The sequence below is a fragment of the Manis pentadactyla genome, chromosome 4 (genome assembly GCF_030020395.1).
Source record: "Manis pentadactyla isolate mManPen7 chromosome 4, mManPen7.hap1, whole genome shotgun sequence".
NCBI classification, from domain to species: domain Eukaryota; kingdom Metazoa; phylum Chordata; class Mammalia; order Pholidota; family Manidae; genus Manis; species Manis pentadactyla.
In genome coordinates, this window is record NC_080022.1 from 155,987,175 (window position 1) to 156,001,122 (window position 13,948).

General features: G+C 60.6%; 1 protein-coding gene across 2 annotated transcripts; it reads left to right on the forward strand.

The window, feature by feature from the left end:
* Window positions 1-3,202: 3,202 nt before the first annotated feature.
* TBX2 (T-box transcription factor 2) lies at window positions 3,203-12,733 on the forward strand. 2 transcript variants are annotated; one of them, XM_036911116.2, is made up of 8 exons: window positions 3,203-4,111; window positions 5,214-5,481; window positions 6,454-6,600; window positions 7,743-7,819; window positions 7,923-8,086; window positions 8,536-9,173; window positions 10,726-10,814; window positions 11,318-11,428. In XM_036911116.2, the coding sequence occupies exons 1-7, from the start codon at window positions 3,714-3,716 to the stop codon at window positions 10,783-10,785; spliced, it is 1,752 nt and encodes a 583-aa protein (XP_036767011.2). In that variant the 5' UTR covers window positions 3,203-3,713; the 3' UTR covers window positions 10,786-10,814; window positions 11,318-11,428. The 2 variants fall into 2 exon arrangements, with proteins under 2 accessions (XP_036767011.2, XP_036767010.2); XM_036911115.2 differs by lacking the exon at window positions 10,726-10,814 and having other exon boundaries at window positions 3,210-4,111; window positions 11,318-12,733.
* The last annotated feature ends 1,215 nt before the right edge of the window (window positions 12,734-13,948 follow it).

The window sequence follows — 13,948 nt, forward strand, 5'->3', positions numbered from 1 at the left end:
CATCCCCCGCCCCACCCTAGCCACTTGGCTCGACCCTACGCCGGGTAATTGGGTCGGGAGGGAGGCGACGGGCGGGCGGCGACTCCAGAGAGACTGCGCGCCTGTCAGCGGCAATTTGTCTAAGTGGACGGGACAGGACAGGCCGCTGTGGGCCAGGGTCATCGAGGCCGCGGCCCCCATCCAAGCCAGACTCGGGACCGCGGGGGAGCCGGGTCCGGCCGCTAAGCGGGGCTGACTGGCGCCAAGACTCCGGGAGGTGCTGGTCCAGTTGGGGAAGCGCGGAACGGGAAGCAACTCTGTCCGCCCACTACCACCACCACCACCACCACATTCACACACAACACTCCAAGACGGGGACTGACGCGCCCAGGGGCACCTCCACTCCTGGTCACACGCAACACTTGAATTTAGCGTGCACACTAATATACGACCGCTCACTTAGTACCAATCTCACGACAGCGCTCCATTACCCGGACACACGTCCCGTCTGCCACACGACCATACATCCCCAAGTAAGTCATCCACGCGGGTGCACACTGATCCATGCCCAGTCACACAGATCAAAGATACCGGCGAGGACCAACCCAAGGAAGGTCCCAGCAGTGGCTCTTGACCCCGCAAAGGTTACGCGCAGCCGAGCCAGGCTCGGGACAGCGTCGCCCGCGCCCAATTTCCTTGTTGGGGGAAACGCGGAACGTACTGAACGCGCGCACCGGAACGAAGACCTCGAGGCCTGCGCCCGCCGCCGGAGCCCAGGACAGCCTGGGAGAGGGAGGGGCGCGCGCGTCCCCCGCCCGTCTGCCGGGCCCTACCGATGCGAAGTGACAGGGGCCGGAGCTTTGTTGTGGAGCCTCGGCCGCCTGGCGCCAGCCGCCCCCGCCCGTGCCCTCCCCCTCCAGCCCCGGGCGGCTCGCAAGGCGCCCCCCGGGGCCTCTTAAAGAGACACGCACTCTCAGTCCCCGGGACCCCCCAGAGGCGCCAGTTCCCGGGAAGGCAAGAGAGTAGACCCAAGTGGGGGAGGGATCGAGAGGGAGCTTGTTGACCCTTCGCGCCGCTCCGGGACTGCCTCGGCCTCCCCTGCGTGGATTTTCGATGAGACTAGGATCTTCGTCTCTGGAAGAGTTTGGCTGGCGGGTATATTCAGAACTTTTGAGAGGGACCTCGCGTTGGTTGCTGGGCGGCAGCCCGGCTGAGATCCGCGGCCCAGTGGCTGGGGCAGGTGGGATCCTGAATCCCTTAGGCGGCCCCTGCATCGCCACCTGGGATTTTCTGGGCCAGGACCCTTGGAAGCAATCAAGGCCAGCGTGCCTCAAACTCTCCGGGCCTTGGACCCCTGGACCAGCTACGGACATTAGCCAGGAAAATGTCTAAATTGCACACACTTAGGTGTACACACCTTCTTACAAGTATGAAAGCTCCTGTACACACACGACTTTGCAAATATATTCACGGATTCCCAGGCCCGTACCCAGCTAAGGAACGCTGCCCTGCCCAGTATCTTGTCACCTAGCCGAATGCGCAAATCTGTTCATACACTTGCTTCCCCAGGGACCACATCCCGCCTAAAATGGAGCCGACAGGACTTTGCTGGTACAAAGCTGCAACGCATCCTGCCCCGGCTGCGTAGACTGCGCAGAGCGGAGTCGCAGATTCGTTCTGCGCAGAGAGCAGGCACTGTGAGAGGAGCGACCCAGCCAAGAGAGAGGTCGTCTAGAAAAACCCTGCGGGGGCGGCGCCCATTTGCGCACTGGGTAGGGGAGTTGCGAAGAGTGTCGGGCCCGCGCGGGAACGTAGGAAAAAGGTTTCGGAGGCCAAACCGATCCGGCTCGTCCCGAAGCCGCACTACCTGGGGCGACCGGGCTTTACACGCCAGGTCCGAATGTGCAGCGACAAAGTACCCTGCAACTGGTGTGCGCAGCGGATTGGCAGGATATTCCCGGGTCACCGCTGGAGGTGGGCTTTACGCGCCCACCACGCGGCACAAGGCCCGCGCCCGCGCTGGCCGAACTCATCCGCCCTTGTATTGGTTGTGCGGGCAAGAGTATCACCCCTGTCTAGTGCGTGATCTAGCTTGTCCTTCGGGACGCGACCGCCAGGAATCAGTCCGGGGGTCAGCGCCGGAGCTGGATTCAAGGCAGGTGTGTGTCCGCTTCACTCTCTGAGCGCAAGTCTTAAGTTGAGGCTCCCACTGCGCATAGAGGGTACCCCCACACTGGGCACACACACACACACCGCGGACGGGGTTGCTGCCAGACAACGAAGACTGCGGAGAGTCGGAGGGGCTTTCAGCCGCAGGTGCGCGCAGACACTCCGGCCCCCAAACTCGTCACCCTGCACTACTGAATTTGGGAGACGTGCGCTTCCGAGAGCCGGAAATAAACTCTAGGAAAGCGGCAGAGAGCGTAGAGAGGATGCTCGTGTTTAGGGAGACACACTTGCGTCTCTGATACCGGATGCGGCGAAAATTCGTTGGGTCGCGAGCCAGGAATCTGGCGGCCGGAATCGGCCCGCGCCATGCCGCCCGTGCTCAGGGGGAAGGTACAATCACCTTCCTACCCCCCGATGAACGGCTCTCCAGGCCGTCGGAGAGCTCAGCGCTAGGTCCGGAACGCAGACAGATACTGAGTTGGGTCCAGGGCTCGCCCGGAATTCCAGGTTCCTCCTGAGTCTTCTAGTGAGAGGAGGCTCGGGCTAAGGGGTGCCCGTGTTTCCCGAGTGCAAGGCCGCGTCCCGCTCCCTCCCACGCCGGCCCTTCACGAGCTCTGCCACGGCTGCACTCACCGGCTCCCTCCACCTGGGTTCCGCTCCACGACCTCGGCGGCCCGCGCCTCCCGACTCGCCCGCCCACCGGCTTCTCTTTCCAGCACCCGCAGCCTCCCTCCCGAGTGCAGGGTCCCCGGGAGGCGCCGCGGCCGGGAAGCCAGGAAATAGTCGGAGGCCAAGCTGGGGCACGGGCCGGAGCGGCCGGGCTGCCGGGCGCGAGAGGAGGGCGCCCGCTTTCCTCTCGGGGCCATGTCAATGCTTTGCACTCGGGGCGGGCGTGCGGCTGGGGGTTCTTTCCCAAGGGCCTTGAGACCCGGGCGACCCCAGCCTCAAGCCCTTTCGGCGGGGCGGGTCGGCCAGCAGCGCTTTCCCGTCCAGGAGCAGGCAGCTGCTGGCGCGGGCGGCGGGGTGGGGGCCAGAGCAAGGGGAGGGGTCTCGGGGCCCGCTGGCCCGTCATTGGTTAATATTTTATTCTGTTGACATGTTTTCTTACTGCTGAGGCTTCCGACACCTTCTCCCCGGCCCCCCTCCCGGCCAGAGCTTGGCCGGAGCTGTCAAAACCCCGCCCCCGGAGACCCACAATTGGTCCAAAAAGCGTAAAATCAGCAATCAAGGGGGGCCTGGCTCGTTAGCGCAGGGGATCCGAGCAGGGCAGGACATGTGAGATAGTCACAGTTTTCCAGAGATCACGACAAGATCTAACCAGTCGCGCGTGGTCCCCGGCGCCGGAGCGGGCCAGCCCAGCCCAGCCCAACCCCGCGCAGAGCCCCCGCCGCCCCCGCGCCCAGAGCCCCGCGCCCCTCGCAGAGCGCGGGACGGGGAGCCGGGAGGAGCCGCCGCCGCGCTTGCCAGCCGGGTCGCCCTTCCTAGGCGCGCGCCGCCTCCCGGGCCGGGGGTCCGAGCCGCGCGCCCCCGGCCCCGGCCTCTGGGCGCCTGGGCCGGATGTCCCGATGAGAGAGCCGGCGCTGGCGGCCAGCGCCATGGCTTACCACCCGTTCCACGCGCCACGGCCGGCCGACTTCCCCATGTCCGCCTTCCTGGCGGCAGCTCAGCCTTCCTTCTTCCCAGCGCTCGCACTGCCGCCCGGGGCCCTGGCCAAGCCGCTGCCCGACCCGGGCCTGGCGGGGGCGGCGGCGGCGGCGGCTGCAGCGGCGGCGGCGGCGGCCGAGGCGGGGCTGCACGTCTCGGCACTCGGCCCGCACCCGCCCGCCGCGCATCTGCGCTCGCTTAAGAGCCTGGAGCCCGAGGACGAGGTGGAGGACGACCCCAAGGTGACGCTGGAGGCCAAGGAGCTGTGGGACCAATTTCATAAGCTGGGCACCGAGATGGTCATCACCAAGTCCGGGAGGTAGGGCAGCCGGCTGGCTGCGGTCGCGCGGACGGGCGGGCGGCCTGGGGACCCGGCAGCACCGACCAGCGCGGAGGCCGCCGCTCGCGGCTCGCGGCTCCGGCCCGGCGCCACGCTTAGCTCCCACAGACACCCAAGTTGACTCTTCTCATTGGGCACCGAGCGAATTTTTAAAACCTGATAAACATATAAATCTCCCGAATGAGGTATAACGAAAATACAGTCCCAAAGAATGGTGCCAACCGTTCTGAGCCCCAAAGCCGAGGAGGAGGCGCCGGCGCTCGGCCCTGGCGGGTCTTGAAGGTCTCGGCTGCAACTTCTCAGCCCCGCGGCCTCTCTCTCCTGACTCCCGGCTTGACTCTGAGCCCCGGGAAGACGCAGCGACTCCCGGACTCTCCTCCAGCCCTGGAGCTCAGAATGGGACTCGCGCCTTGCTAGGCCCAGGCTGGCCCGTCGGTTCCCGCCGGCCGCCCCGTTCCCCGCAGCGAGCCCAGAGCCGGCCCAGCCACAGCCTGACCGGGCCGGAGGCCTCGACCCAGCCGAAAGGCGAGGCGCACCGGCCGCATAAGCAGCCCCAGGCCTCAGGGCCAGAAGAAAACTACAGTCTCCAGCGCCTCGACCCTTTGACTCAGCCACCGAGGCCTCAGGCTCACCCTCTTCCCCCGAATTTCAGAGTCAGGGTCCTTGTTGGGCGTTGTAACCCAATCCCCCAAACGTCTTCCGAATTAATTTATTCAGTTACAAGTGGATATATCCCCCTGAACTAATTCCGAGGAGATTCAAGAGAAGAGGGGGTATTTCTCGATGGCCTGGTTTTCTTTCCTGGACATTGGATTTCATCTCAGATGAGGGAGAAAGAGGATCACCAGATCTGAGCATAGGGCCAGTGGGAAACCTTAAAATGAGAGAGGTCTAACGGGCGGAAATGGGATCTCCCAAGAGTAACAACCACAGTTGGGGTCCCTCAGGCAATAATACGCGGCAGAGCAGAGACACCCGAAACACAGATAGGGAAGCTCCAGGCAGTGGTGTGCGTCAGGGGAGAGGAGTCCTCTGATACAGAGCGGGGTCCCATGGCTCTCCCCCTTTCCCTTCCTTGCAGGCGGATGTTTCCTCCCTTCAAAGTGCGAGTCAGTGGCCTGGACAAGAAGGCTAAATACATCCTGCTGATGGACATTGTGGCCGCTGATGATTGCCGGTATAAATTCCATAACTCGCGCTGGATGGTGGCGGGCAAGGCCGACCCAGAGATGCCCAAACGCATGTACATCCACCCAGACAGCCCGGCCACAGGAGAGCAGTGGATGGCCAAGCCTGTGGCCTTCCACAAGCTGAAGCTGACCAACAACATCTCCGATAAGCATGGCTTCGTGAGTGTGGGGCGGGAGTTGGGATGGGAGTGGAGATTGTGCTCCTGGCCCTGGGGCGGTGGTGGAAGAGGGTTGTAGCTGGATTCTGCTGAGGGGAGCGCTGGCCAGGACCCTACAGGGCCACTGCCTGTGTCGCTGCACTGTGGCTTGTGCCGGCTGGGCCTGGGCCCAGAGGGACCGTCTCTGCAAGCCTGGGGAATGGTGGGGTTGGGGGCCAGTAAGATCGAGGCTACTTATAATCTATCTCATAAGGATCAGGCCTTGGAAAGCCCTTACTTGAGTCCAGTGGGAGGCAGGTGTGATCAGAACTCAATCGTGCAGCCACTGGGCTCTGAGTGCTGAGCTTGGAAGAACTGTCCACTACCTCAGTTTGTCCTCACCCTTCCCTAAGACCCATGTCCCCATCCGGCTCCCCAGACTAGGAGATCTAAAACAAATCAGCCACCTCCACACCCTTCTGAGACTCCTTTCCCTCTTCCCACAGGCAGATGTCTGACCAGGAGGGATTTGGGGGTTCTCTTCATTTCTGCCAGAGCCAGGGCCCCAGTGACTGGGAAGGGGATTTTCATGGGGCAACCGGAACTGCCCATTCGGAGGCAGGGCAGTCAGTGAGTCCCTGAAGGACCCAATTTTTTTCTCCTAGGGCTAGTAGTTGCTTAACAATGAGCCCAGGAAGGGAAGTTAAGAGAAGAGTTGTAGGAGTTTTTATTTTGTTTTTTTTTTCTATTGGGGTAAATTTTTTTAAATGGAGAGAAATTTTAATAAAGAAAATTGAGAGAGAATGAAGCATAGAAGAAAAATGTAGGCTAGAAGAATAGCAGAGAAGACAGGAGAAAATAGCGAAGGGTGTGGGATGGGAAAGGCAGAACCAGGAAAGAGATAGACAGCGATGGAAAGAGGTCTGGTCCCCAGAGAGTAGAAATGATGGGGCCAAAGTCTGGGGGTGTCAGCTAACTCGCGCCCTCCCCACAGACCATCCTGAACTCCATGCACAAGTATCAACCGCGCTTCCACATCGTGCGAGCCAACGACATCCTGAAGCTGCCCTACAGCACTTTCCGCACCTACGTGTTCCCCGAGACCGACTTCATTGCGGTCACAGCCTACCAGAACGACAAGGTGCGCGGGGCAGGCCGTGGACCCAACCCCAGCACTGACACCCCCCACCCAACCCCAACCTGTGCAGGCTCCAACCCTCACCAGTGCGCAGGGCCCCCACCCCACCCCCGCACCAGCCCCGGGCCCTCACAGCCAAGTCCCGAGTACCAAGTCTCGAATCTGTAAGCACAGCACCCCCTGGAATCCCCCAGGCTCCCTCTTGTCAAGTCGGAGACACGCACACACATGCTCCTGGGACGCCGGAACAGCTGGGCGCTCTTTGGGGTGGGGATGTTTACTTAGCAATTAGCAGAGACTCCAGTGCTGACATTTTAACATTTTATTCGTTTATTTCTTGGCTCAGGGATGGGAATTTAAAATGAGAGGGCGCCCGAGGCAATCTGCCCAAGCTCCCCTGACCCTAGGAACCCAACGCTAGGAACCCAGGGCCCAGTTTTCACGCTCCCGGGAGCCATAGATCGGGACAGGTGACAGCTCCACAAAGCAGCCCCTTCAAGCCCCAGACCCTAGGGGTGCTTAGAGACTTCCTTCAAGTTAAAAGACTTTTTCTGCTCGCTGCCTTTCTACATCCTCTCTCTAGAGGGGCAGAGCACCACCTCCATTAGGCCTGCACTGGTGTGTGCTGCTCTCCTGTGAGCGAGAGCTGGTGTGCGTGCACCATGTGGGGCGCCTTGATACGTGTAGAGGCATGTGAATTCACTGGGTTCTGTGGGCATTTGCTTTGTCTGTGTGTACTTGTGTGTGCGCAGCCGAGTGTGATTTGTCTTTGAGTGTGTCTGAGGCCGTATGTGTGTGTTCTGCTGTCTTGCGCTCCTGCTCAGGTGCTGGTTTGTTTGACTTTAGTGACCGCATGGGCCTGTGTGCATGCTTGGGCAGATTTCAACTCTGCGTGCAAACTAAGGGATTATGCCTCGAATAAAATTTTTAGAGGAGGAAAGGACTCTGTCACTTCCTGCAAGACCCTCCAGTTAGCCTCACTTCACCTTCTAGCTAAGAGGGTCTCCTCCCAGGCGGGCGGGTATCGAATGGACACTCCCAAGTCTCTCTTATGGGTGGGCTGGCAGCCGCTGACCTCGGGGTGCCCCAGGCCAGGTTGTAAAACCACATCCTGACTTGTCGCCACTCCCTCTTGGTCCCTGCAGATCACGCAGCTGAAGATAGACAACAACCCGTTTGCCAAGGGCTTCCGAGACACCGGGAATGGACGGCGGGAGAAAAGGTGAGGGGTGTAGGGGACCGCCCTGCAGCGGGGGGCTGGAGGGACAGGACGTGGTGCCGTGGGGTGCGGTCTCCTGTGACCCGCTCCCTCCGCTCATTCCCAGGAAGCAGCTGACGCTGCCGTCTCTGCGCCTGTACGAGGAGCACTGCAAGCCAGAGCGCGACGGCGCCGAGTCCGACGCCTCGTCTTGCGACCCTCCCCCCGCGAGGGAACCGCCACCCTCCCCGGGGGCAGCACCTAGTCCCCTGCGCCTGCACCGGACCAGAGGTGAGGCTCGGGCGGTAGGACCAGGGGAAGGCGGGGAGGGTCTCGTCCGGGCGCCAGGCTGGCTCCTCGCTCGGCGTCCCGCTAACCTTAAGGCCTGCGGGAAGCGTCCACGGTGTGTCTGGGATGGGGCTTCCAACCCGGGACTCCCCTGAGGGCGGTCCCTGGTTGCCAGAAGACCCGGCTGGGCTCCGATCTAGGTCCTTGGCACTGTGTGACTGGGGCAGTAGTTTCCTCTGTAGGGCTGAATTTCTCCCACTGTCACGGAAGGGGTCCTGGTTAGGGGACCTGCAGCTGCGCCCTGCCCGACCGGGATCTAGAAGATCATCCGACTTGCCCTCCCGGAGAGCAGGCCTTTCCAAGTATCCCCGACCCCGCCAAGACACCGGAAAAGTATTCGCGTTCGTCTCCTCCTGGGCCCCTGTGACCCCGCGCACCTTCTCTCTCCGCAGCTGAAGAGAAGTGCGCCGGGGACAGCGACCCAGAGCCCGAGAGGTTGAGCGAGGAGCGCGCGGGGCCGGCGCTAGGCCGCAGCCCGGCCCTGGACAGCGGCAGCCCCCCTCGCTTGACCGAACCTGAGCGCGCCCGGGAGCGGCGCAGCCCTGAGAGGGGCAAGGAGCCGGCCGAGAGCGTCGGGGACGGCCCGTTTGGCCTGCGCAGCGTAGAGAAGGAGCGCTCCGAAGTCCGGCGGAAGGACGAGGGACGCAAGGAGGCAGGCGAGGGCAAGGAGCCCTGCCTGACGCCCCTGGTGGTGCAGACAGACGGGGCGTCGCCCCTGGGAGCAGGACACCTGCCGGGCCTGGCTTTCTCAGGTCACCTACACGGGCAGCAGTTCTTCGGTCCACTGGGAGCTGGCCAGCCACTATTTCTGCACCCGGGACAATTCGCCATGGGCCCCGGAGCCTTCTCCGCCATGGGCATGGGTCACCTACTGGCCTCGGTGGCGGGCGGCGGCGGCGGCAATGGCGGAGGCAGTGGGCCCGGGTCCGCCACAGGGCTGGACACAGGCGGCCTGGGTCCCGTGGCCAGTGCAGCAAGCACCGCTGCGCCCTTTCCGTTCCACCTCTCCCAGCACATGCTGGCATCTCAGGTAAGGCCGGTGATCTGGAGGCAGGTGGACCTAGGTGGGTAGCTGGGGCGGGTGTGGGCTTGAGGGGGCCCTAGGTGCTCTGAGCTGCTAGCCGGTAAGAACTCCATCCTGGGAAGAACCAGTGGACACTCTCAATGACATCTAGGTTCAGGGAGGCTAAGACTATAGGCCCAGGGCCTGCTTCTAACTCCTGTGTGACTTTGGGCAAGTCGCTGACCCTCTGTGGGCCTGTTTCCTTCCCTATAGCCCCAGCATAGAGTGGCACTCACTAAACACTAGACTCTTCCAGCTCTGACAGACTGGGGCCACCTCTGGCTTTTGTGAAGTCACTTTCCTGACCTCAGGACATTTTTCTTGAGAATAAAGACCCTTTTGCTCAGTGTCAGTCCTTGAAAGGCTAAGGTGGCTGGATAAAGGGAGTAGGAAAATTTGCAATTTTTTCTGGACAATTGACCACCAAAGTGACCCACCTCCCACATGCCTCTTAGCTCTTTCAGGCCCTCCAGGAAGTTCTCTGACCTGAGGAAGGACAGGGCTAGTCACACATCTTGGGGAAGAGGGGCTCAGTTCCTCTGGCCTAGGTTGAAATTCTGAGCTCCCAGTGGAGAGTTTATGAAACTAGCCAGCAGCAAAGTAAGGAGATCTGACGGAGAAAGTGGCCTCTTTGGTTGCTTGGGTGGAATATTCCCTGTGGAAAGATTTGGAATCTCTACATTCATTTTCTTCCCTCTGAGGTTTCTGGCAAATTGAACCCTTGAGATCGTATCTTAAGGGAAGAAAAATAGGAGTTCAGGTCTGAGAAGTCTCCTTTGGTTTAGAAGCAAATACTTTTAAAGTGGGGGAGGGGTTTCTAAAATGAGTTTTAAACAGAGCTGGGTGTCAGGGGTGTATGGAGTGTGTGAGTGAATCACTAACAACACATACCTGGGCCTCGAGCTGACAAGGAAGCATCCAGAAAATGGAGTTTAGGGCCTGGAGGTTTTAATCTGAACACTTGGTTCTGTGTATTGAATGTCTCCTCCCCAGACAAATTCTGGTCATAAGCATGGGTATCACAGTTCACAGCGCAGTTAGGGCTTCTAGACACAGCCTGGTCAACAGGTGCAAGGCCAAGCCTAGAACACGCAGCACTTGGGAAGCATCACTTGGAGTCCTGCTAGTAGTGAAGTTCCCAAGCCACTGTAGCCCGCCCCTGGCCATCAAGTAGAGCCAAATCCTGGGAGGGCTGAAGAAGCCTTCCTCCTTCCTTCCTACCTCAGATGTGAAGTCTGAATGCCCAGTAGGGCTTGATCTTCTCAGTAAAGATATTTTTTCATTCCTGACTAAGCTACTTCTTTCCTGCTCCCTGCCTGAGCCAGGCCCGAGGCTCCCTGGAAGCCCGGCACAGTCAGCTCCCTGCCCTCCTCCCCATGCCCACATACTCTGGGGAGAGAGTCATTATCTCAAAGGTCAGATAATCCAAAAGTCGGCCTCATGGACTCAGATGGTGTCTGTGCAAGGTTTCCTGGCTACTGTGCTCTCCACAGGCAAAGACTTTGCATTCCTTCCTCAGCTGCCACTGAGGGGCCACCAGGAGTTCTTTGTAGAATGTTCGGGTCACTTTATAAACTGACTGGCATCTGTGCCCTCCTCCTGGCCCAGGTAGGAGAGTCCTGAACAGGTGGGCAGGCAGAGGGAGAATTTAGAAAGCTCCTCCCCACATCTGTGTTTCTTTAGCCCCTTGGGACACCTGCAGATAGAAAGGCTGCGGAGGACACTGTTCTAAGTGGGCAGACCCTGCCAAGATGGCCAGAGACGCCTGCCTGCACCTGGCCCGGTGCCTGCCCTGTTTCCTACCTCTAGGCCTTCACCCATGCTAGTTCAGCCGCCTGGAATGTCCTTCCCTTACTCTAATATCTGGCATAGGGCTTGATGGTGCCTGGCCTTTGCATCCTAACCTGAAATGAGCTTCTCTTCTAACTGGGGTTGGCCATAGCCATACTGGTTCATGCCTACCTGTGCTGCTTGGAGGAATAACTATGTGAGCTCTGGTCTTATATTCCTAAAGCAATAGGATAAGGATTCCCAGTGGTAGCACTATCCCTAGAACCCAGGCAGGAACACCTCAGGAGGGTTGCCTAACCCTTGTCTTCTGTTTCTTCCAGGGAATTCCAATGCCCACTTTCGGAGGCCTCTTCCCCTACCCCTATACCTACATGGCGGCGGCCGCCGCAGCGGCCTCTGCTTTGCCAGCTACCAGTGCTGCGGCGGCAGCCGCCGCGGCCGCGGGCTCCCTATCCCGGAGCCCCTTTCTGGGCAGTGCCCGGCCCCGCCTGCGCTTCAGCCCTTACCAGATCCCGGTCGCCATCCCGCCTAGCACTAGCCTGCTCTCCACTGGGCTGGTGGTGGAGGGCTCCAAGGCTGCAGGCAGCAACAGCCGGGAGCCCAGCCCGCTGCCAGAGCTGACTCTCCGCAAAGTGGGGGCCCCACCCCGTGGTGCCCTGTCACCCAGCGGCTCAGCCAAAGAGGCGGCCAGTGAACTGCAAAGCATCCAGAGACTGGTGAGTGGGCTGGAGAGCCAGCGAGCCCTCTCCCCGGGCAGGGAGTCACCCAAGTGAAGGGGCCACCCAGCTGCTCCGCTGCCACACAGACCTCCCGGGCTGCCTACTCCTACTGCTTGGGACGTGTACAGCACATAATGGGTATTTATTTAAATAAAGGAGCAAAGGCAGGCTGCAGCAGCCAGAATAGAGCCCCAGCCAGCCAGCCGGGGCCTGAGACACTTCCCTGGGCCTCACAAGGAATCGGGCTGCTGGGAACACAGTCACTTTGGAGCCACTGGACGTGGTCCAGATCTGCTCCAGCATCAAGGTGGTATCGGCCAGGGAGGTCTCTCCGGGTCCTCCAGCGCTGTGGGGAGGCCTCATCCTGGCCCAGCAGTCTCTTTAGGAGCCAGAGGGTGTAGGGGTCAGGGGTGGGAGCTTTGGAAGGAGCCCCGGAGCGCCTAGCCTGGGGCCAGGGCCACTTGAGAATCTGGGGTGAAGGATGCTAGCTAGCGCCAGTGAAGACAAGTCAGTGTAGGCTTGGGCTGGGAGGGACCTGTTCATTTAGTCCTCCCACCTCTTCCCCCAAGAGACAGGCTCCCCTCCCACCCCTGGATCGACTGCGGGAGTGGCACTCCTGCCTTGAGTCCCCAGGGGGGAAAGAAAGATATTTATGAAATAAATGGTAATTTGTGTAAATAAGCTTTAAGGGTCCCAGAAATGCAAATTGGTATTAATTTATTCAAAGATGTACATTGCTGTGTACATAATATTTAGAGATTAATTCATAGCATTTAAATTTTTTTTCATTTTACATGAGCATCTATATTGTACAGGGCTGGGGGGGCGCGGTCCTTGGCTGCAGAAGACCCCGACCCCTGAAGGAACTCCCACCCCGCCAGCCCCTCGGCCCCTCGGCCCCTCTGCCGGGGCTCTGCTCGCCCGGCCCGCGGGCTCCACCTCAGGTTTTCACTTTTCGCTCCGGAGCGAGACAAAACGACAAAAACGCGAGAAAACAATAAAACGCTACTATGAGAAGTGAACTGCGCTGTGCGCTCTGTGGGCTGCGCGGGGCAGGGGCGCAGCAAACGCGTAAGGAGGGCCTGGAGGCGGGGACAAAAGGTTGGGCGCCCCAGGCTCGGCAGCAGCTGCATCCCGGGGTCGGCAGCAAGGCTAGGGCAGCGGGCGGAGCTGCGAGGCCCGGCGGTGCCGGCGCGGGCCGCGGGGCTGGGCCAGAAGGCGCCGGGCCGCCTCAAGCCCCCCGGCGCTCCCAGCGCGGGCGGCGTCCCAGGCCAAGGGCCGGGCTCCCTCTGCTGGCTGCTCGCTCCTGTCCGTCTCTCCAGCCACGCCGCGCCTGGACTGCCTGCGCCCTTTCTGGGGCACCATAGTGGAAACTCATCCCCTTTTAGCGCCTCTGGGTAGGTGGGCTGGTAAGATGGGTTCTCGCTGCTCTCTCCCCCTTCCGAGGATTTTGGCAGTGGTCCCCCTTACACTGCGGACCCCAGAATCTTTTAACATTTCTCTTCCTTCCGGACTCCAGAAACATTCTCTCTGTGTCAGAGCTGTTGGTAGAGTGGGTAAGTCTAGCCTGAAAGTTCTCTCGTGTAACTCATTAAATCTCTTTTGGGAGTGTGGGGTCAATAGGTATTTCCTTTCCTGCCTCGGTTTTCCTCTGTGTAGTAATGGGCCCAGCTAGGGGTTTCCCTGAAAGTCCCGCTGTGCCAGTCTCCATCTGGCCCGTCCTTTCCCGCGGCCCATCCCGCCCCCATCCTGTGAGCTCTTGAGGGGGCATCCTCACGCTTTAACCGGCCCCAAGTCCTAGCAGTGGGAAGGGGTGGGAGATGGACGCTCACTCTCCTTCAGCCCACCCCGGGTCTGTCCGGCACTGAGCCCCTCCCCCTCCTTCCTGGTGCTCTCTTTAAGCCTTGGGGATCCGTGACGCCCTAGCCAAGCAGCCTGCCTGCTTTGGGCACATGGGGCAGGAGGAGGCTGTAAGCAGTGGCCTCCAGCACGCCAGGGACACCAGGGATGATGAAAAAGAGAAGGTGCAGGCGAAACTGACAGTATCCGGACTCCAAGAGCCCAGGCCACCATCAGCCGACACATTTGCGAGGAAAGAGAACTCTCTGCTTCTTCCAAGGAAGGAGCTGGCTCCAGGCCACGCTGAATTCGGCGAGAGGCCCAGCCGGTGAATGGGAGCACTCAGTCCCAGCCCTCTAAGGGTGGGCTCCGGCTTCCCTGTCTCCGACCTTC